Raw genomic sequence first — 21,926 nt, 5'->3', positions numbered from 1 at the left:
ATGTGATTTGAATAAAGAGATTGTTTCCTAAGTTTTATCATGGAAAGCAAAAATGAGCTTCATGGGGAAAAAAAATCAGATGAAAAGAATATTTTTAGGCTATACAACGGCAAGACATGACTGGTTTTCTCCTACTTAGACAGGAATGGGTAGTGAGAAAAGTATGTGGACTTTGTATAGATCAGGATAGCAAATTCTAGATGCAAAGGGGACACCAACAAAGATTAGAGCAAATTCTTCAGTGGTTTACGTGAAGGTAGTTTCTCAACGATGCCTGAGAATTTGGCCTTCCAGTCTTCTGCTGACTGGAACTAGACAAACAAGATCCTGTTGGGATCATGGGAGAAGATTTGTGTTACTGGTCGGTGAGTATGATTGAAGAGCAAAGAATGAGCTGTGATTTCTGTGAGATTAATTATACGGTACTTTTCAGATGTTTTCTAATTGAAATCAGAATGTCGGGCCAAAGGTCACTCTAACAATTAGGAGCAAACTCCAGAGAAGTAATTTTGCAGAAGAGTATACTAAGGACAAGGCTGGAATTTGCAAACCTGGGAGTCCCAAATGAGAGCCCAGATACTCAGTGTTTTTCCAGTAAGGGGTCTGATCTTTAGAATTGTTTCCGAATATCTGACTCCCACTAACTCCTGTCAGTCAAGACACTTGTAATAAAATACCAGTATCTTGAGTTAAGGACCTTGGGCTGTGTTGATTCCTGGGCAGCCCTCCTGAACGCTGTCGTTCACATGAATGACAGAATTTCTGTTGCTGTTGTGCACAGAAATTTCTGTGTGCCGGAGCTGTATATGTTTTCATGAAAAATGCCAGGGGAATTAAAAACATCTCTAAAAATGCTAATTATTTTTTGTATCAAAATATTTCTTTTAATTGTATATCATTCTTAAGGATGTTCGGTTTTAAGATCTTACTAGATCTGATTCCATTTTACTGCAAGATGATGTAGGTGTTGTTTAAACACTGGGGATTCCCCAGGCTTCTCTTTTTGGAAAGGTGGATCAAATACTCTCTGTCACCATACCCACCTACCTGGGAAGTAATTGGCCTCCAAGGCCAATGTGATTTTAGATTATGCTAGCTTTTTTCCTCTGCAACCATACCAAGGGCCTGTTTAAAAGAACAGAGAACTACACAGGATGCCAGCAGACTTAGCTGATCATGCCCTGAAAGTAGCCATTGGCACAGAGACTGTAGCTTGAATTACAGGGCTTAAAGGGATTTTGCCCCATTATAAAAACACTGTAAAGGACAACTGTTCCCACTCTAATTTGCAGGCATTATTTTGCTCAGTTTAATTTCAAGAGATGAATTAATAGATGCTATGTGTTGGCTTCAGGTAGGGGGTTTTTTTTGCTTTTTGGAAAGGTTTTTCTTTTCCTCTATCCCCACAGGCAGAAGAAGAGAGAGATGATATGGAGAGAGTCAAGCTGGATAATAAAAGAATTCTCTTCAACCTGTTGCCAGCACATGTTGCACAGCACTTTCTTATGTCTAATCCGAGAAATATGGTAAACCAAGATAAAATCTAAATACGTGGTGGTGGTGTATGGGTGTGAACCTGTGTAGCTTAGGTCATCTTTCAACTGCATGTTTTCAGGAAAGGCTTGGAGTTACAAAATCTAATTTGTGCTAAAAGGAATAGTTTGGTAAAAACTTGTGGTCCAAGAATTAGATTGGGATTATTTCTTCCTCCTTCTCTGAATAATTTCAACTAAAAGCAGGATAAAAAAATGTGTCATTCAACACCAATGCAGCCAAGTGTCTGCATGCCAATCAGTAATTTTTTCGGTTTAATCAGTTTAGAATATTGGAGTTTATCACAATATTTCATGAGCTCAGTTTGGCTGTGAATAGTGAAGAGTGTGAATTGCCAGACACTTCCCTATGAACCACTCTTGTTCTGAAAGTGTGCTGCCATTACCAAACTCATCCATTGAAAGTTAAAACCAGAGAATTGTACACGCCCAAGGAAGGAACAGGAGCTTTTAACATCAAAGGCTGCAGTAATGAAATAAATTGTTTGAGGAGACCCTTACCAGAGTCCTTCTGGTGCAGCTGCAATACCTGCAGCACTGGAGTAGTCTTAATGGCCATGATATTGCTCTTGAGAGTTTGGATCAATGTATTTGAACCACAGAATAGTGGTTTTAATTTCCGAGAGCCCTCTGAATTCTTAAGGAGAAACCTTACCGTAGAGAACAACATTATATTTTTAATGTTGAATACAGGGCTCCAGAACCCAGGGAAAGACATGAAGGAGCAAGGCTGGGTTTGTGTGGCAGGGTAAAAGTATTCCATCTCCTATTGTAGTTATAAAACAAAATTGAGAAATTGCAAATATATTTCTCATACAATAATAGTTCTACAACTGTTAAGACGTTTCACAAAATTTTTACTCACCACTTCCATGTCTGAACAGAGAAAAAGAGTTGTCTTAAATGGATTTAATAGCTTGGGTGTTAATTTTCTTTTGTGTTTTTGAATGCAGAGATTATTAAATTTTTTTTTTAATAATGCTGGCTTTCTCTCTACCAAAAATGATGGCTTTTGCCCTAGCTGTTGCTTAGCAGTATAACAGATACCATAATAATGGTGCCTGGTTTAGATTAATCTTTTAAAATAAAAATTGTATCTGCTCATGAACTGCAGGACCTTTATTACCAGTCATATTCACAAGTGGGAGTGATGTTTGCTTCCATCCCAAATTTCAATGACTTCTACATCGAATTGGATGGCAATAATATGGGAGTGGAATGTCTACGCCTGTTAAATGAAATTATTGCAGATTTTGATGAGGTAAGGTCTAAACACTTTGTCTTTTGACCATATCAGTTATACCAAATTGCTATAGACAGAGATGATCTGTAGCAGCTCAGAGTATCTTGAACTGCCAAATAAAACAGTACTGTAAACTTCCTACTTAATTGTAGTTGGTGCTCACTGGGCTTCTCCAAAGTGCCCAGTTTGCATTTGTAGGCACATGAGTCTGACCTCAAAATCGTCTAATACAGGGAGGAGTATTAAAATGCGAGTTAATGGTAGTTTTTTCAATGACCTCAAAATGGGCAAGCCTCAACTTATCAAAAATCATATGGTTTAATCAACTTGGACATATTATCTGATAACTACAGTTGCTTGTCTAAAATATTATGTAATATTTAACAGTTTTATGTTTTAAACAAAGCTTATGGACAAAGAATATTATAAGGACATAGAAAAGATCAAGACAATTGGAAGTACATATATGGCAGCTGTGGGACTCGTACCTACTTCAGGAACTAAGGTAAGAAGATTTTACATGACGGTCATCTGCGGAGGAACCATTCTCCTTCAATTTCCAGAGGAAGATGAGAAACACAACTAACTCTATGTGATTACAGATAACTTGTGTTAGTTCTCTACAGCAATTTAAATCTGAAATTCAAAGAACAGCTGTAGCTTGAAAGGAAAATTGCTATCCTAGCAGTTGTTCATGTGGCTTCATTTGGGATTTCGTTGTCTACAGCTCTGGATTCTCTGCAAATTGCATATAAAGCTCCTAAGTCAGAGTGGTAGTGTTTTAAACCTGCTATCTTAAACGACCTTGTAAGATGTAGGGAAGGGAAGACTCTAGGTGTAATGAATTGCTGCAAAACTAACACAAGAATATTAACATGTGATTTTTAATTTTTTTTTAATTGAAAACTGGGTGCAACCTATAATCAAAACAAACAGCCTCTCCCAGCCCCCATCATGGACAGGAGCTTAGTGCTAGGTACATAGCTGCACTTTACCCTGGTCCCTCCACATCAGCTCTTCTTTGTCTCCACTGTTAACGTTCTTTTTACGCCTTTAATTACTCAGCAGTAAAAAAAAGTCATTTCAGACCCACTGTTTCTGGGGCACAGTTCTTCTGTATCCTCATTACCGTTCCCAAGTGTAATTTCTTACCTTAAATTTGTGTCTTGGGACAGAGATTCCTTAGATTTGCCTGCAGCATCTGGAAAAGCAGGAAAAAAAACTCTGGACAGTATACTGAATGCATTGTATACAGAGTACTGTGCACATTAATATTTATATTAATAAAATTAACCTTTGAAAATTAATAATTATCAGTATGAGGAATATAATGAAAATTAAAGCAATCCATGCTCCTAGTCTGCCCAGAATGTCCAGGCACCTTTCCCCTGTTTTTATATGCATGTACGTATGTTGTAGAGAGGTATACTCATGCCTCTGGTTTAGCACTGCAAAATAACACCGAAGTAGAGGGCAAAAGTAAAAAGAGCCAGAAGCTGGCCTGTGAACTTTCTAGCCACAATTACCCTTGTTAAGTAAATAAAAAACAAGACCATACTGAAAACAACTGTTAGAATCATGTTGGAGTATATCACATGCAACTTATTTTCTGGTCTGCAGGGTATTTACTACTGATGCTTTCCTTTGTATCATTCTTAGAAATCTACACATTACAAAAAAAGGTATTTTTAAAACTCTGTTTATGCTGAACTGTTTGACTCCTGGGTCCTGAGACAGGTAAAAAAACTGATCCTTTGAATTTTGTTCAGTGTGATCTCAGGCAAACAGGCAACAGCATACTTGTGTGTCTGCTATAAATGCTCTTTGAACTATAATCCTGAAAACAAGTGTGTTATTGGGTAACTTTGGCAGCATACGTTCCAAAACCTAAACATGTTTATCTCTTGTATTTTATAGTTGCTAACAGAAGGGTCAGCTGAGTTAGCCCAGTACTGAAAATACCACTCTGAGCTTATGATAGTAATGAATTTTAAATCACTGCAGAAGGTCTTGTACAGGACTCTTGCCTTTCTCTGAAATCTTGGGGGAAATTTTGGTCTTTTCTGTACAGGTAGAATTTATTTAGCATTTAGTATTCCAGATAGCCTAAAGATCATGTATGAAACAACCAATATTTTTTACTTTAACTTGGGGATTCAGCTGTTCTGTGATCTCTTCCCACTGCTCGTGTGATGCAAACCAGTAGAAATTATTCACGTCCTATTGGCAGTTTCCCACTAGGTCTTCAGCACGCAGCTATGTAGGAAGAGCCCAACGATCCTGGGCAGCCCGTCGTGCACAGGCGACCACTGCCAGCCATCACACAGTCCCTGGGCTGCCTTGCCGAGTCATATGTGGCCATGGGGATCCGTAAGGGACTCAGGTGCTTCTGGTCTCCCCTCTGCCAGGGGTGTCCCAGCTTTATCAGCCACCAGTTTCATACTAGGATTTGGACAAGAGCAGAAAGCAGTGGATGGGGTTAACTGTGCTCTTAACTGAGGATATTTACACATGTACCCTGATGAAGTTAAATATTTAAATCTCATCTTTTACAGGACTGTTGTTTCTGCAGCTTGACTTCAGCAGGTGACTATAGTAAATGCACATTGCCTCTGTCAGAGGGGGTTTGCTGTGGTGCTCTGGGCAGTCTTTCCAGTAACTATTCCTCTGATGTTTAAATAAATAATTGCTTGCCAGTTACACCATCAGGGCAGCACACAAACCAAGCTCTTTGTAGATCTTTTGCACAATATAAGTTCATTGTGTGTGTGCACTCCTTTGAAATTACGTCTGTGATTTCACCAGGGTCCTGACTTCATGGTGTTCTTCAGTGCACATTCAGAAGGGTTTGCCAGTAATCCTTCTGAGAGGCAGCTGTCACCTGCAGTGCATCCAACATTTGTCACCAGTCCTCTCCCCTGCAACCCCGAGGGGCACTGCAGGAAATCAAAGTGTTCATCAGGCAGCAAAAAATTGAAGGATAAGGAATATAAAAAAGATCAGAGGATTAAAGAAAACTATACGCTCCTCCCTCCCTCCTCCAAGCATTCAATATTCTCCTTCTCTACTGGAAGTGTAGCCATCAGCTCTTTAAACTTAATTCTTGTTCTTCCTGTGTCTTGGTGAGGCTGGAAAAGAGTAGAGCTAGTTGACATTGGAAGAAGGAGAATGCCAGAGACCCAGGCAGGTAAATAAAAATATCCTTTGTAAAATTTGGGACTGGCCTGAGGATGACTTTCATCATTTTTTTGTTAGCGCTGTGCTCTTAATTGTTGTAAATTTCCTGGCCACATGAAGGAACCCTTTCAAGGAGCCTGAATAAAGCAAATAGCAACCTGTTTCTCAGATTCCTCAGTCACTGTCAAGTACTCCATTTATAAAATCTCACTATAGCGACAAAACCAGCCAGCTCTCACCTCCTGCCAGCTGCCACAGCCCTGTTTTGCAATACCCTACTGAAGCTAGATTGCCACTGACCCTGCATTTCTTTCACCATATCCTACCTTTAGCCCACTTTCACTTTGCAGATGTGTTCAAGAATTCATATTTATTATTCAACTAAGAGCACAACATCAGAGCAACCATATTGAGCCAGGTCAGTGGTCTATTCTAGTAACCTGTCTTTAACGAGCCAACAGTAGATCCTGGGGGAAGGGCGCAAGTTACAAGAAAAACATGCAAACCTCTCATTCCCGCTTTCTAATGATACTCTGCTTAAGAAATTTTAGAGCTACAGATAATCTTTTTTTTACTGCTTTGTAGCAAATATTTCTTTCATCAGTTTGAGTAATTATGCTGGAATCAAGCTAACTCTTGGAATCCACAATATCCTCTGAAAATCAGTTCCACGGTTTAATTAGACTGAAGTTGTAAAGGTTATTTTCTTATGTTTGGGGGTTTGTTTACAGTTTGATACTTCAGCATTTCATTTGATCCCTTCTGGTTCTTTTGCTTTAGTTGGTTTAGATACTTTTTATAACAACTCAATTCAGCTTTCCTGGAAAGGAAAGAAAATAGGGGTGTTCTGCATCTCACAGGATTAAACCTAACAGGAATTTTGTCAATGGGAACAGCATGCACCCCATGGAGCTGGGAGCTAGCAATAACCCCAAAGGGAGAAGAGGGCAGAAACTATAGTTATTAATAATCATCAAGCGAAGTAGTTTTGTAAGAAAGCAGGTTATATTCCCTGCCACGCTCACAACAAACATCTGGAGCTCTCTAGCAACAGGACCACTTTACCACGGGAACTTTGCTTTCCATTCTTCCCAGAAATCAGAAACAGAGGGAAGGGAAAAAAAATAATAATAATTCACTGCTTGAGAAAAGAATGCATGTGCTGGAGCCACCGTCAAAAATTTCTTTTTGCAAACAGCAGACTGGGTTAGGTTCTTTTCCTAAGACATCCAGTCTGAGCTTTTCATTGTTTTTCACTTTGATGTTTCACCTGCCTCTCAGTACCCTACAAATCTAATGTCCAATACTATTTTGTTTCTAGGCTAAAAAATCAATTTATTCCCATCTGAGTACACTGGCAGATTTTGCAATAGAGATGTTTGACGTTCTTGATGAAATCAACTATCAGTCTTACAATGACTTTGTCCTACGAGTTGGTAAGTCACGCTTCTACCATTATCACACAAGCAGAACGTTGTTTGTTGGCTTTCCCTGTGCTGTCTGCAAAGGATTACCTGTCCTGCACTCATGATTAAAACTGAACAGTCTCCTTTAGCAGGAGAGTCACGTCCATGTAGAAGGTCAGCAGGCTGGATGGTGAGCATCAGTATTAAGGAATTAGACTTGTATCCAACTCCAGCGTGTTTACTTAATCTACGCACCCCTAAAAGGAAACTGCACCAATAATTTTGTACATTATTAGTGTAGCCAGTCTTGTGGCTTACACTGCTTTGCACTGCTAAACTGCTGAAAGCTGGGTCTGACTGTACTTAAAGCTATTAAGTTGCATCTGCAAAAGTTTTGTTGGCATTAAAATTGCAATAGGAGCTTTTTCTACATAGATGCCAAATCACCTTAACCAGTCCTGTTTTCTTCAACAAATCAAATCCTCTGGTCTTCCCAACATGAACCTTCCCATGCAATCCTTTACATGTTATTATGTGTCTACGCGTCTCAGAGTCCTTTCTCCCAGCCTTAGAGAGCAAGTTCCCATCTTCCCTGCATCCCACTCCGCTCCAATGATACTTCCATGGCTGTTCTCATTTCATTGTGTGTTCTAACACAGTGTTCTCCGGCTTCTTTCTCTATATATTTTCATGGCTGAATTGTGAGAATAGGCCAGACTTGGGGAAAAGTGAGGTTGCTAGTAGTGGAAGATTGAGACAGACCGAAGATATCAAGGGCAGCAATAGGAGAGTTATATATCTTCGCCCTCTTGTACATCCTAATAATTACCAACCCCAAATTCTCTTTGAACTCTGTTACAACCGGTCTTCCCAGGTTCACAAAGGAGCAGGAGATAAATGTCAAAGCCCCATCCTTCTGCATAACTTGCCTGGGAAAGCCCTTGCAGAGAACCTCATGCAGGTATTAGCATCTGCAGCTCTTCAGGGCACTCAGAAGAAGGAACATCCTCTTTTGTCTTCCAAACAAGGTGTCACAACCAGACATAAATACAGAGTTGAGCCCTGTGGCTTCCCCAAAAAGGTGCTTGAGCCATTTTCACGTACCGTTGTCTTCTTCCAGTGTCTCCCTGTTCTGAGCCATCTAGTATTGACAACCAATATGACATGCTTCCCTTACCCCATTCCTCGTGTCTTCCAGGCTACTATTTCTGTTCCACTTGGAAAGCCTCCACTGAAAGGCTTTATATGAGCAACAACAGTGACAGTCGTAGCAAACAACTAAAGATCTGTAACGGTTTATCCTGTACTAATCTACAGCTAAACCCTGCATGACCACTGCTTTCCTTCCTTTCTTAAAACAAACAAAACAAGAAAATCCACAGATAAGCTGTATTTTTATGTTGTCTGTCATATTGCATTTCCAATAAGATATCTCTGTGTATGTCCTCATTTTGTTTCTGAACCTCTTACAAACAGAAGTCAAATTAGCATTCATGTCACGTGTACTATGCCCTACGACCACAAAAATTCTAAGACACTTGTGTTAAAAAATGTTATTTTGCAGGATTCTTGTCTCCCTTGGATGGTATCCTGTAGTGTTTGAAACCAAACTCATTGTTTTGATTTTAGGTATTAACGTCGGGCCGGTAGTGGCTGGAGTCATTGGAGCCAGAAGACCACAGTATGATATCTGGGGGAACACTGTGAATGTTGCCAGCCGGATGGATAGCACTGGAGTGCAGGGGAAAATTCAGGTGAGTGCATTCTGAGACAGTTTTGCAAACTTCACATAACTCCTGTTTCTATATGTGGTGACCTTTTTGAGACCACTTAGAAAACACAGCCTCACTTGATCTCGTGGTTCTTACGAAAAGGGCAACGTTATCCAGATGATTCAAGCATCAGAGGTATAGTTGTTTTCCATTATCTGTGCTTCACTGCTTGGAGGCAATGAAATCCTTATATAAATCATTTCCCGTCTAAAGAAACTGAGTTCTTGCTGCATTGCACACAGTTGGAGGCAAGCCTGGGAACGCCAGCACCGCATGGGCCAGTCCTTGTGCTGTAGGAATTTTGCCTGAATAAGGACTACAAGGGAAGGATCTATGTCCACTTACATCCTGCTGCATTTTCTGTAGCTTTAAAAATTCCTTGGACTCTTTGGATCAGAGAGGCTACACAGACGAAGAACATTGTTGTTCTGTTAGAGCTTGGCTGGAAGCAATGCTGCACCTCTCAATGTCTCAATGGACTCTTGCAGCCTTTTATCCAAAACACCTGTCTAGTCTCCAGGGATCAAAAGTTCTTCCGGAGTAAATTAACGTCACTGGAACTGATCCAGCTTGCAACAGCGGACAATTTGGTAACACATTTCTGTTGGACCAGAGCTTAATCTGGTCGTGTAATTATTCAGCTTAAGACCAGAAGTTCTTCTGCTTAGATTCCAGTTTGGTCAGTGATTTGTAATGCCTTAAGAAAATTCTGTGTGAGCCCCAGTGCAAGCAGCAGGTGCTGATTCATTCTGCTTAGGCATATTTCATGCCAGAGAAGTACAATGGAGACGGGTGGGCCGTTCTAGGATTAATCTTACATGAACAGGAAAAAACTAATAGGTTGTGTTTTTTTTTCTGTCCTCAGGTGACAGAAGAAGTTCAGCGGATATTAAAAAGGTGCAGTTACGAATTCGTGTGCAGGGGTAAAGTCAGTGTAAAGGGAAAAGGTGAAATGTTGACCTATTTCCTGGAAGGAAAGGCTGATGGAAATAATTCACAAACACGGTCTTTAAACTTAGAGCGGAAAATGTACCCTTACGGGAGAGCAAACATTCAAACAAAACTGGGCACCAGCTGTCCATCGGTGTCCTCAGTTGCTAGCTTTACTGTAAAAGCTGGGCTTGGAGCAGGTCAAGCGTCTGCCACTCACGCAAATCAAACCCTGCATTACCTTCCTTCTGTGCCAGCTGTGAAGGAGGCATAGAGCAAAGGAGATTTGGTTGTGCCATTTGCAGTGAACCTGGAGAGCAATGGTTGTCTGAATTTTTACCAAGAGATCAGAGGTCATAGGCTGTGGCATTAACCAAGGACCACTACAACCCAACCAAAGAGAACTTGGGGACTGTGTAATGAACTCTTGGGATGGAACATATAAGGGCTAGAAATTCTGTTAGGAAAAGTCAAAATCTGATTTTCTGGAAACGAGGAATATTTTCTTGGCATTTTTAAAGGGTAAATGAAAAAAAAAATGAGATAAACGTGCAAGCAATTATTTATGTGTGTGTGTATATATATGTTTTAATCTATATATGCACATATACAAACAGTCTTACGTAGACTTAATAGAGATTTATAGAGATAAACATAAAAATATGTATTTATTTACACATCCACCTGCAATGACAGAGCAAAGAGATTTCTCTTTCTGTCATAGCTGGCATTGTTGGGTCTGGGATCAGAAAAGCTGCATTCAAGCATGGAGCGTGGGGCAGCTGGAGACTCTCCAGGGCTACAGCAAGAGTTAAAGAAACTGTGCTCCCAGTGCGTGAGTTAAAGCAAAGAGAACAGCGTTCATTGTGCTGTCAATGGCAGATTTATGACAATTAATGAAGATTCAGCTAATTGCTAAACCCTATGTATTTTTTTAAATTCTCTTTGCATGCTCCAAAATCTTAAAGTAAAAAAAAAATATTCCAATTTAAATGCATAACACTAGGATATGAAGTCGATAAACCACAAAGCTTAAAGATTTGGCAGAAGAACAATACATATTCTTTCCTTTTTTTAAAAAAAAAAAGGGTGGTGGAATTCAGAAGTTGCTGCCTCTTCACAGGTCATTCGACTCTGTGCAATGCAGAGGACCCACCCGGCAAGCACAGCAATATGCTTATGCAATATAGAAACATTCCTTTATGTACAGTGCTGATTTTATTGAAGAGCAGAAGGATGGTGTTATTTCAGGCTTTTACAAACAGCACAGATCCTGTGGCTCAGCCCCTGGATTTAGCTTTACCTTTCTAAACAGCTCAAAGAATAGTCCTGTACCGGTGACAAACACGCCATTGCTGTCTTGATGACATTTAGAGGTTTTGCCAACATAGTTTTATGTCTTAATTAATTTTTAAATTTATGCCACAGTTTTATTATATCTTGATTCAACCCAGGCTGTCTCTTCAAAGCTGTACAATTATAGAAAGCTATAATTCTGAGGAACAAACACAGTCCAACTTTGCCCAAATGAGGAGCACGCTGGTAAACATGCCAGGAGAGTGGGGCCTGCTCTTGATCTGCATAAAAGGGAACAATTTTTGACTGCTTCTTCCTTTAATGCAGCCCACACCCTATTGTTCATGGTTTCATCTTGAAACGCTGATCTGGATGGGAAATGTGGAGTGCAGCTCCGTCCTCAGAGTGGCTGGAGGTCACGCTGTGGCATGACATGTGCTCTGCTGACAGGTGCCATGCTCTCTGGATGGGGATGCTCCAGCTGGCCAGCCTCACTGCTTTCCAAAGGAGAAGTAAAACTTTGCGTTGCCCAACAACATGCAAAACTTCCTTTTAACTAAAATAAAACAAAACCAAAACCCTAACAAAACAAACTTGAAAAACCCACCCAGGACTTGCAGTAGTTGTCCAAATTGCACAGTAGAGAACTTAGGTGTACTAGATGTCATGTTTCCCTTTGGTGGGCTTATTTTATTACTGATTTCAGTGGAAAGAAGATTCTGAGCAATTCCCCTGCCATCAGCATTGGAGCAGTCACCATTTGTGTGAAAAGTATATGGACAAACACCCTGTCAACAGATGCAAATGGTTAAAGAAATGCCGCAGGTGTTTCTGTTCTCCACGTAGCCGCATCAGGCTGTCTGCGGGACTCCAGTGGTTAGCAGCAAGGTTTTCAATTAATTTTTATGTGCCCTGTCAGCTAGGTGCTTCATTACAAAGCTAGCAAAATCAGTGTGGTGATTAAAGTGACTATAAAAACCTGAGAATTGCTTCCTAACTGTGCTAGGTGTATGCATCCTGGCTGGTCTATGGAAAGGCACTGCATTACTTTATCAACCTAACAGCTATCCAGTTCACAGGTGTTCTTCCAGAATAAGTTAAATCTGATTTTAAGGCACTCAAAGCCATTTACATAAATACATGTAGAGAATACACATTTAAAAGAAAAAATATTTACATAATTAAATTGAGTATCCATGTAAAGCACACTATGTATTTATGTATTCTAGTAGGTTTGTAAGTCATCACACAGGTAAGTTAAATATTTAAGCAAAATGGAAAGCATTATGTGCAATAGCATTAATCACTCAGTTCCTCTCACAAAAAGCCAAAGTGACACAATTTTTGAATTGGTGAATTTGGTATCATTTCACTGATAATAATAAAACAGTATTTTTACATGTACTGTAACAGCATCTTCAGATCCTGGCAGTAGATCTGGTAGCACGTGAACACATAGACCAAATACAGCCATTGACCCACCTCAAAAGCCTAAAATGAAATTACTTTGTTACTTTTTTAGTAGGTCCATGATACAGGCACATTGCCATCATTGCTTTTATCACTAAATAGACAGCGAGCAGAAATTAATTGCCCTCTGTGCTAATATTTTCCAGACTGTTCTCATTCCCAGACTTATTGCCAGACTAGTCCTAGAGCAACAGCAGTGGAAGGTCACATAGCAAGGTAAATTTGGAGTATTCATTTTGATATTTTAGAAGATTAACAAGTGCTATAGAATTACTCCAAAGTTTTTCTAAGCCTGAGCCTCCTCCCCAACAGCCAAATGAGGCACGTTGATTTTTGTAAGAAAATTTTCCATGTTGAATGGGAAGGACCAGACAGTCACAGTCCATTGTCAGCCTCTCATGTGGCCCTTTTGCAGGAGCTCTGTGCCTGTGGAGAGGTTGAGTGGAACAGCACGGCCTCTTGGTACTGCAGCCGGCATGCGTGTGCCAGATCACAGCATCAGTAATTGGAGTCAGTTTCCAGATTTTGAGTCCTACCGTTGACATTTTTCATATCTTCGTTGTGGTGGTTGTCGCTGGTTTTACTACGGGAGGGAACTATATTTTACTATGTAGCCCTGGACTGGGCAGTACAGAATCACAAAGGAAGTTCAGCCAAGGCACAAATGAGTGAAAAGCCACATGAAAATGATAGGCAGTGCTCAGCAGCCTTCCCAACAGGGAAAACTAAATGCCCGTTGAAATCATAATATAATGAAGCTGTGCTCTTGCCTTTATGCTTTCCTCCCTCTTCATATCATTTCCCCCCATTTTCCTTTCCTGTGTACATTTGTTTTATTTCAGCTCTGGTGTGATAGCTTTAAACGACAGATTTAACCTCTCTGATCTTCTGCCTTCCTTGGTATGTTCATTAAGTTTTATACATGGAAAGAGGTAGTAGCAATATTTCCGATAACCCCGCAAATGCACATTTTCTGCCAAATTCGAGGAGCTTGTCATCAAATGTGGGTTTTTGGCAATTGGCTGAAGATAATACGTGGCCAGCTCCAATATCCCTGATAATCATCAGAAGGATTTCCTTGGATTTCTGTGGGATTTGGGTTGCGTCCGCCTTAATGCATGCAGTTGTCTTTCCTATCTTGCATTTATTAATTTTCTGGTCCAGCTCTGTAACTTTTGCCTGGGTGACCTTGCTGTAGCACCAGCGAGGAGTCGGTTCTGCCCCACAGTAACCAAAATTCACTGGCGTTTAGCCAAGGTCAGTAATTTGTCGCGTTGTGGCGTTGTGGGCAGAATAGCCTCCCGCGCTTCTGGTCACTGCTCTGTGCATCTGTTAGCGTGAAACACTGCACAGGTAGGGACCCTACCACAGAGCGATGCCACTTCGGCTCGCTGGAGTCTGTCAATAGCAAGCACAATATTTCACATCAGTTTGCACGTTTTCTCTTTCAGATAATAGTAATAATCAAAGTCTTTTGTTCTTTATATAAGGAGATACGTATCGGAGATCTTCAGACTTCTCTGTCTTGGGAGCAAATTTCAAAGTGTTCCTACACTACCTTTACCTTTAAATGTTTGGGTTTTTTAATTATTATTCTCCGCTGAGATTGCAGACTGGCATTCAGTTGGATTAGTGGCTAGATCTTTCCAAACATCTTCCATCTGCATTCACTAGAAAGCTATTTCGTCCAGCCTGTAAGATGTGGTGGGTTTTTGTCGCTGCTTCCTGCCATGGCAAGTCATGCTCCCTTGTCTTCACTAAAACACGCGCCCGTTCTCCCTTGCTTTCTCTAGGTGAGACTGAGAGCCAAAAGCTTCAGCTCATTAGGGCTGAATCTGCATCTCTTAAGTACCCACAAGGCCTGCAGAAATCACCAGGAGTTTAGCATGCTTATGAAGAACAGGAGTTGAGCTTCTGTAGGCCAAGTTCTACTTTGGGTTACAGCGACAGCTCATGTCGGTCCTGAACTGAGTATTTTACGGCACTGTAACCGAGAGTAGGTCATGCGCCTCAATCTCTTTCACGCTTTTGCCTGCAATTTATCTGTAAAGGCAAAAGCGAGTCCTTGGGAGTCAGTGTTCAAAGGGAAACGGTATATGACCTGTGCCATTTCAGTGCTTTGAGGAGTCTGAACACACTAGTAAGTAGCGTGAATCATTTTCATGTGAATTCCTGCTTGTAGCAGACACAAAGCATTTTCTTTACATCAGCAAGTTCGGATTCTGTACGTGTTCTGCCCAGGCAGGAGGACTATTTAGCCATAATGTTCTTTCGAGTTAGAGTTTTGTATTACAGTGAAAACCAACATTTTTTAATTTGTGATAAACCTGTATTATAATGCCTTATTTATTTTTAATCTTGTACAGTGTTATAAAACAACAGAGAACATTGGCCTTTCATGTATTATTCACTTTAAAAGATGTATTGTATTATGAAATTTTGTAAATAGTTTTAGCTCGGACAGGTAATTGCATGTACACTTGTATAGAAAGACGCAAAAAGGCACACTTTTAACAAATGTTAATGACTTTTGTAAGAGACATTTTACATGTGCATGGAGATTATAAATCTTTTGGAAATTGATGTCCTTTTGCTTTTCCTTGCAATCTACTGCATGCCACTCATGCCTGACTTCAGTAAAACAAAACAAAACAGTAAGTTTTCCTAAATGTTTTTGACATATCACTTCTGGCACAAAGTTAAATCCACTAGTTGCATGTGCGTTCAGCAAAGCAAAATCAAAATGCAAACAGCAAATAAAGAAGAAAAATAATTTAATGATTGTGATCTGCCAACCTCAGTGTTCCAAGATCCATACTACAGTATATGGAAAGTGTTATCAACATCTATGCTGTCTTCATAAGGTACCTTCTGGTCATTAGAAGCAATAAACTCTACTTACTGTAATATAAAAAGTAAGCAGATATTCTAGTTCATAATGGTGTAATATCTGACATTCAGTGGGTATTCTCTGATACTGCATTTGATGTAGTATTGTCATCAGGAAGGACCAAGTGTCAAATCCATCATTGCTGTATGCAGGTGCAACGCGATGGAAGGTAAAGGAGGTGAATTTGGCCCATTGATGTTACCCAGAGTATATTTCTAGTGTAGTAATAAGTTATTGTATGTGCAAAGTACACAATGCAAATAGATTGTTTCCCTAGATACATACATATGTGTATATATGTATGTGTATATATATATATATAAACTAATTTGGTTGCCTTATTTTTGTTAGCTTTTTTCAACTTATTTTCCAAATAACTTCTATTGCTAAGCTGAAAGTATTTACCAGAACTATTTGGAGAAGGTTCACTGGGTTCTCTGGCTTTGAGCTGTCTGGGTTCTGTGCTGATGCTAGTCCTGCTCCCGCTAAAGCCACGCTTACAGGGATGCCTACCCTAAGCATCACAGCCCAACCCGCCACTTGAGGTCCGTGCCAGTTAGCAATGTTGGAATAAGAAATGGGTATCTAATCCTCTAGCTGATTTTCCCCCATCTTGCTGCTGAACAAAACTTTAAATTCTGGAGGTATTTTACATGTGTCTTTTTGAAGGTTGTCATTTCTGTGTCACTACAGTTTGGGACTACTCTTCAAATTACTTATGTAATTGCTGTATGATAAATAAGGAGTACTGGAGGAGCATAACACTGAGGTTGGTGGCAGAGGGAAAATGGTGTGGACTGTGAATACTTTCTACTCTGTATTAATAAGGACTTCTTGCATTTCACAGACTTGAGCTGATTTCATAATAAGGCTTTGAAATCCATTAATTTGTTTGTTTAATCAGGTGACTCTGGGGTTAACTATGCAGTACAGCTTCTGCAAGTACTTCTGTCAAAGTAAGTTAAGGTGTAGATTCATACAACATATCCCAGCGGCCTGCATACAAGAACCACTACCTTTGTACTGATGATTGGCTTCGTACACTAGTTAAGGGTTTCTGACAGTCATAAATGAACTTGTCTCAAATTCAGTGGGTCTTGCATCTCAGTGTGGCATAATTGTTGTGACTAATGACAATCTGGACTCTGTTTCTCAACCCCAACTCTGTTGATGATTGGCTTTTTTCAGAACTCTGTGTAGGCTTTTTTCAGCTCTTTGTTCCTTTTAATCCCATCTCTTACTGAGTTTTCAGGCCAAAGCTCAATCATGAATAAATGTGTAAATGTAAATAAATGGGGGAAAAGTGCATCTAAGGGAGGGCTGCCTGTTGCTCTTTAATTACTCTCCAAAACGTCACACTTCTTGGGTGGCCTGGTGTGACATAATCTGATTGGTACAAGGACAAAAACAGGAAAGGGGCGGGGGGGGGGGGGGGGGGGGGGGGGGGCAAAGTTTTCAGGAGTACAAAATAATTAAAAAAATAATAAAAAAGAAGAAGCTTGTGAGATAGCAGTGGCAGAAAGAAAGGGGTGAAAAGCCAGTACTCCTGCAGTCATTGGTAAAGCTCTTGGTGATGTGGGACAGGTCTTGAGTGCCTGAGCCAGCAGAGTACTCGACCAGATTCCTAGTGAGGCAGAAATAAGAGTTGTGTTCAACTGCGTGGCCAGATCCACTTGGAGTTTTCGTGTCTGTTCACATTCATAAGTGTTCAAGACCTCTTGGTGAACTGCTTTCAGAATTCCAGAAGGAATTATTCAGAGTTGCTGGGGGTTGTCACCTTTAATGCCTATTTTCCAATCATGAAGAAGCACCTTGAATTTTGAATTAGTGTTGGATAATGTACATAGCCTATGCGCTGGAAGGACTTGGTTTTGCTTGTGCCTTAACTGCATGCTCGAGGATCTGCTTCTTTATATTAGGAATCCCCATTTTATGCCTTCTGTGGCATCAGATGTGTCACACCTGCATAAAACTGAAGGAACAAACAGTGCTGCATCACTGTGAAGCTTTTTTACTACTTCCTTTCCTACTTTGGTTTACTACCAGCACAGCTATGTGGGTGTGAGAAGCGCTCCAAGTGCTTATGGAGGAAGGCCATAGGCAGGTACGTGTGTGTCCAAGCTAAATACGAACAGATTTCCTAGAAAGCTCAGCACATGCAGTGAGCTGAGTTCTGCAGAAAATCTGTCCAGATAGTTTGGAGCTCCTTTGAAAAAGCTGGCTGCCTTCCTCTTCAGATCAGGCTTACACAACATGTTGATTAAAAACATGCTTACCTACAGCTTGTAACTGCACTGCCACATTGGCTAGGGGTAGGTTAGCCTGCCGGTGGTAAAACGGCTAACAGTTCTCATTGTGGGCAAGGCTAAGGCATGCTTTGATTACTGCAGTTGTGCACACTATCGTGTCTTACTTTCAAGTGCCTGACCTGCTGCTTTGATCCTAGACCTGTCAATGGTGGCATCAGTTATGGAAAATTTGAACTGGCACGTGGAAGTTGTTGAGGTGATTTCTCATGTCTTTTCCTCCTTGGTGCACATGGGTGCGAAGGTTGTCTGTGCTTATGTGTCAAATGCCATCCAAGCGATATAGCAAGAATTTTAAGTGAAATGTAGATGAAGATGAATTGTCTGTGCCATCACAGAATTGCTTCATGATAATTACATTTTTGAATTGTTACAGTAAAACCCCTTTTTCGCTTAGAATTCTTGCTTTTTTTACAGTAACATTACTAGGGTTCCATTAAGAAAAAAATGAAATAATGGTGTAACTCGCTCCCATTTACAAGTACAATTGTCTGTACAAATTTGGACTTAGGGAAAGCAAATGGCGAGTTTCTTTTCTGCATTCAAGCCTCTGGTTTTTATGCAGAGGTAGCTTTGGAAAATGTTACAGAATATGGTAGGAATGTAAGTAATGCTTTCAGAGCTACTGGTTACCATCTCAGAGCAGTTACCATTTCTAGCGTAACTAACCCAATACAGAGAATTCTAGAGCAGTGATATTATTTTCAGTGAAATTATGACAGAGGTTAAAAACCTCTTCTTGGAAGTTCTTTTTACATTATATACTTGTGTGTAGGTTTGTCTGTGTGCAAATCATCAGTTTGTACACGGAATGTGGATAGTGGTCTGAAACAGTAGCAATGCATGCACGTGTCAGTTCCAAGCAGATTCAGCCAACTTTGACCCATCTCTTAAAATCTCTGCCACTAAAACTTGTGCTGCAGCTCACATCTGTCTGGATTTTATCCTGCTGGTTAGTCCTTGTACGCTCTGTTGTCAGAACGTTAATTTTTGCCCTTCTTGTATATGTCCATAGGTTCTGCTTGGAAATGAGATATTAAGTATTTTTCTGATCTGGTAATTGAAAAGATTTAGAAGTGTATGTGATTCCTTCTTTTTGTAATGAAACGTTCAGCAGCCTAAGGTAGGAGGCAAAAAACCCCAACCACACGGAGCACGTATTCTACAATCAAAATTGGTCTGTCTACACATGATGGCACAGTGTTCACTGCAGGCTTACCTGTAATTTTAAGCATCCTAGAAATATTTAAATGTAGTAAATGCTATGGTGCTAAGAGGAAAGGAGCTAGGCATGCCTGCCTGCCTCTTAACGCCACGTAACTATTCTTTGGACATGAAAATGTGACCTGCAACTCATAAAACATTGCTTCTTAAGGGATCGATGCCCCCTGCCACCCTTAACTTGCCTTCCATTGTTCAGTGCCATCCCATTTTTTTTGCAGGCGGTTACTGTCTGCTCAGTCCTGCTTACCATCTCCCTCCCCAGGTCCTCCACCACGTTGTTGGTAATCATCTTTTTCAAAGAGAAAATATATTTACAAAAAGCAGATTTTTCATATAATAGGTGTTTAGGGGAAAAGAAATCGCTTTGCCACAGCGGGGTTAGGAAGTGGTATGTGTGACAGCAGGCCTGAAAGGATGAGTGAAGGTCCCCAGTGGCAGGAACGTGGGCACCAGCAGCTGGCAGCAGGCTGGATAGCCAGGCTTAACCCCGCCAGCTGCAGGCAGAGCAGCATCCCTGCTCCTGTCCCCAGAGAAGAGACACAGATAAGCAAGAGGGGGGAGATAGTCTTAATTCATGTTCCCTAGCAGTTTACTAAACATGTGCAAACCCATTTCAAGGGTAGTCATGTTCTCTGTGTCTGGATGCCTCTCTTTATTAAAAAATAAAGAGTAAGCAAAGGTACAGTCTTGGGGTTTTATAGGGCTGGTTGAATCAAAGCATTCAGTAAGACCATGCAAGAGGAGTCTTAGCTGCTTAACCTGCAGATTTTTGCAGCAAATTCTGCATTGCTTCCAAACTAACTTGAATATTCTGCTTAGACTTTGAAAAAAAAATAATTATTTGCATCAGGTAGAGATACTCCGTTCCTCGAAGGGAAAACCAAATGTATTCTTCCTTCTTTTTGAACAGCATACGAGGTTTCAGAAGGTATTTCAGTCTGATTTACAGCCTGGTAAAATCGATGGAAATATTAACTTCAGTGATGGTTGAGTTGTTAGATCAGGCCTTATTCTGATGCCTCTTCCTCTCCCACTGATGTCAAACGGGGTGTTGCCAGTAACTTCAAAGGGACGGGGAGGAGGCCTACTGTATCACAATAGAAACAGCTATCGACATAGATAAATAAAATTAACAGTCCTAACTTTAAGGAACGAACTAGTAAGTTAAGATGTCATTTTTTCAACTATTGTAGCCCACTGAACCTATAAATAATTTTTATATCTATATAGCTATACACTATATATATATATGTATGTATATACATAGTACAATACAATAACTTAACACTGGGTAACTTCTAATGATAGATTTGCATTAATAATACGGGTCTATTTTTATGTAAATAGAATATTGTAGAGTATCTTCCAGTCTTTTTCAGGATTGTTAAATTGAGAAGAGCAATTGAATATTTGTCCTATTTTTATGTTAAAAAGTGAATGGACTGAAATGTTAAATGTGAATGTAAATTTCTTATTGCAACTTTTATACTGAATGTTTGCACTATTATAATTTCTGGAATCTAATTAAAAATAAAGAAAAAAAAGTTGCTTGAATAAACAGCTGTTTGAGATTGTTGTTTTGGTTTGGCTGGTTTGATTTTTAAATCAAGTTATATTCATCATTCTATACCAAGCTGCCTCTCAGAGGGTCCAAATGCAGCTTCTCAGCTTTCAGGTTGAGGACATGCATCGAGCAATCCTGCAATTCTACTTTCACAATTGCTTTGAACTGAAGAACCTTGTGGGAGCAATTCAGCTCCCTTGTGAGCCTTGTTGACTTTCTGCATTGACCACAGTGGAAGCGAGCCTGGGCCAAGTGCTCCAGCCATTGTGCAAGCAGAGGAAAGTAAACATGTGCAAATACTGGCCGCATAGACCAGAAGTTGGGGAGGGGAAGTTCATCTCTCATGTTCCACAAGCCAGAAATAATTGGCCGACTTGGGCCGAGTGTAGATTGTGTCGGCAGTTTCTATCATGCAAGGCGCAGAACCAACCTAAGTGCAAATTCGCGTACGTTAACTTAAAATTGAGCTGAAAACTGATAAAGCTGTACCAGGTAACTTGCCCCTCAAGAGGCTCTGTACGCTTCGGCACAGAACCAAAGCAGTTTGATTGTACAGCTTCCAAATCACAGCAGGCTCCCATCTGGTTAGTTCAAAGCAAAAGCAGAGGCACTCAGGTCCCTCATGCCTGTCCGTGCAGATATGCCCAGAGATAATTTGGAAATGCAGAGTCCCTTGTGATGGAAAACAGCCCGGGATCAGATGCAAGGGGTTTTATTCCAAATGCAAGAGTAAGCCTCCCCAGCTGTTTCTCTTGCAGGTTAGAGAGCGCAGTGTGAGTTGAACAGAATTATTGTGATGACAGTGAGTGTGATGGAACAGTTCTTAGTTTGCCCTGACACCAGTGAGAAGTGTTTGAGGCCTTATGTAGACATTTTTTTTTTGTTTGTTTTCTCCTTCCCCTGGGAAAGACAGCGTGCCAGGTCTTTGCAAGTGTCAATCAGAATAGTTCCGCTGAAGTCAAAAGGACATAAATAAATTGAAAGTCTGGCCTTCATCTTTCAGTGGACCTATTCTGCCACGTTGGTATTTTCAGGCTTTCTCTCAATATTAAAATGTGCAACGCTACCTGGGTTGTTGGCGGGGATTTAATGTAT

The 21,926-nt window shown here is 40.4% G+C and overlaps 1 protein-coding gene across 2 annotated transcripts in view; it reads left to right on the top strand.

Moving 5' to 3' along the window:
- The window catches only part of ADCY1 (adenylate cyclase 1), a 154,078-nt gene extending 133,237 nt beyond the window's left edge, over positions 1-20,841 (top strand). The window contains exons 15-20 of one of the 2 annotated variants that reach the window (XM_055805941.1): positions 1,410-1,526; positions 2,668-2,814; positions 3,203-3,301; positions 7,295-7,409; positions 9,009-9,133; positions 10,017-20,841. In XM_055805941.1, coding sequence (XP_055661916.1) covers positions 1,410-1,526; positions 2,668-2,814; positions 3,203-3,301; positions 7,295-7,409; positions 9,009-9,133; positions 10,017-10,355 — 942 coding nt within the window. In that variant the 3' untranslated portion in view covers positions 10,356-20,841. Of the gene's footprint in view, positions 1-1,409; positions 1,527-2,667; positions 2,815-3,183; positions 3,302-7,294; positions 7,410-9,008; positions 9,134-10,016 lie in introns of those variants that run through there. The other variant, XR_008747469.1, reaches the window with a different exon arrangement.
- The last annotated feature ends 1,085 nt before the right edge of the window (positions 20,842-21,926 follow it).

This window comes from Falco peregrinus, chromosome 5 (genome assembly GCF_023634155.1).
Source record: "Falco peregrinus isolate bFalPer1 chromosome 5, bFalPer1.pri, whole genome shotgun sequence".
Taxonomy (NCBI): domain Eukaryota; kingdom Metazoa; phylum Chordata; class Aves; order Falconiformes; family Falconidae; genus Falco; species Falco peregrinus.
This window is presented reverse-complemented; position numbering and strand designations above follow the sequence as displayed.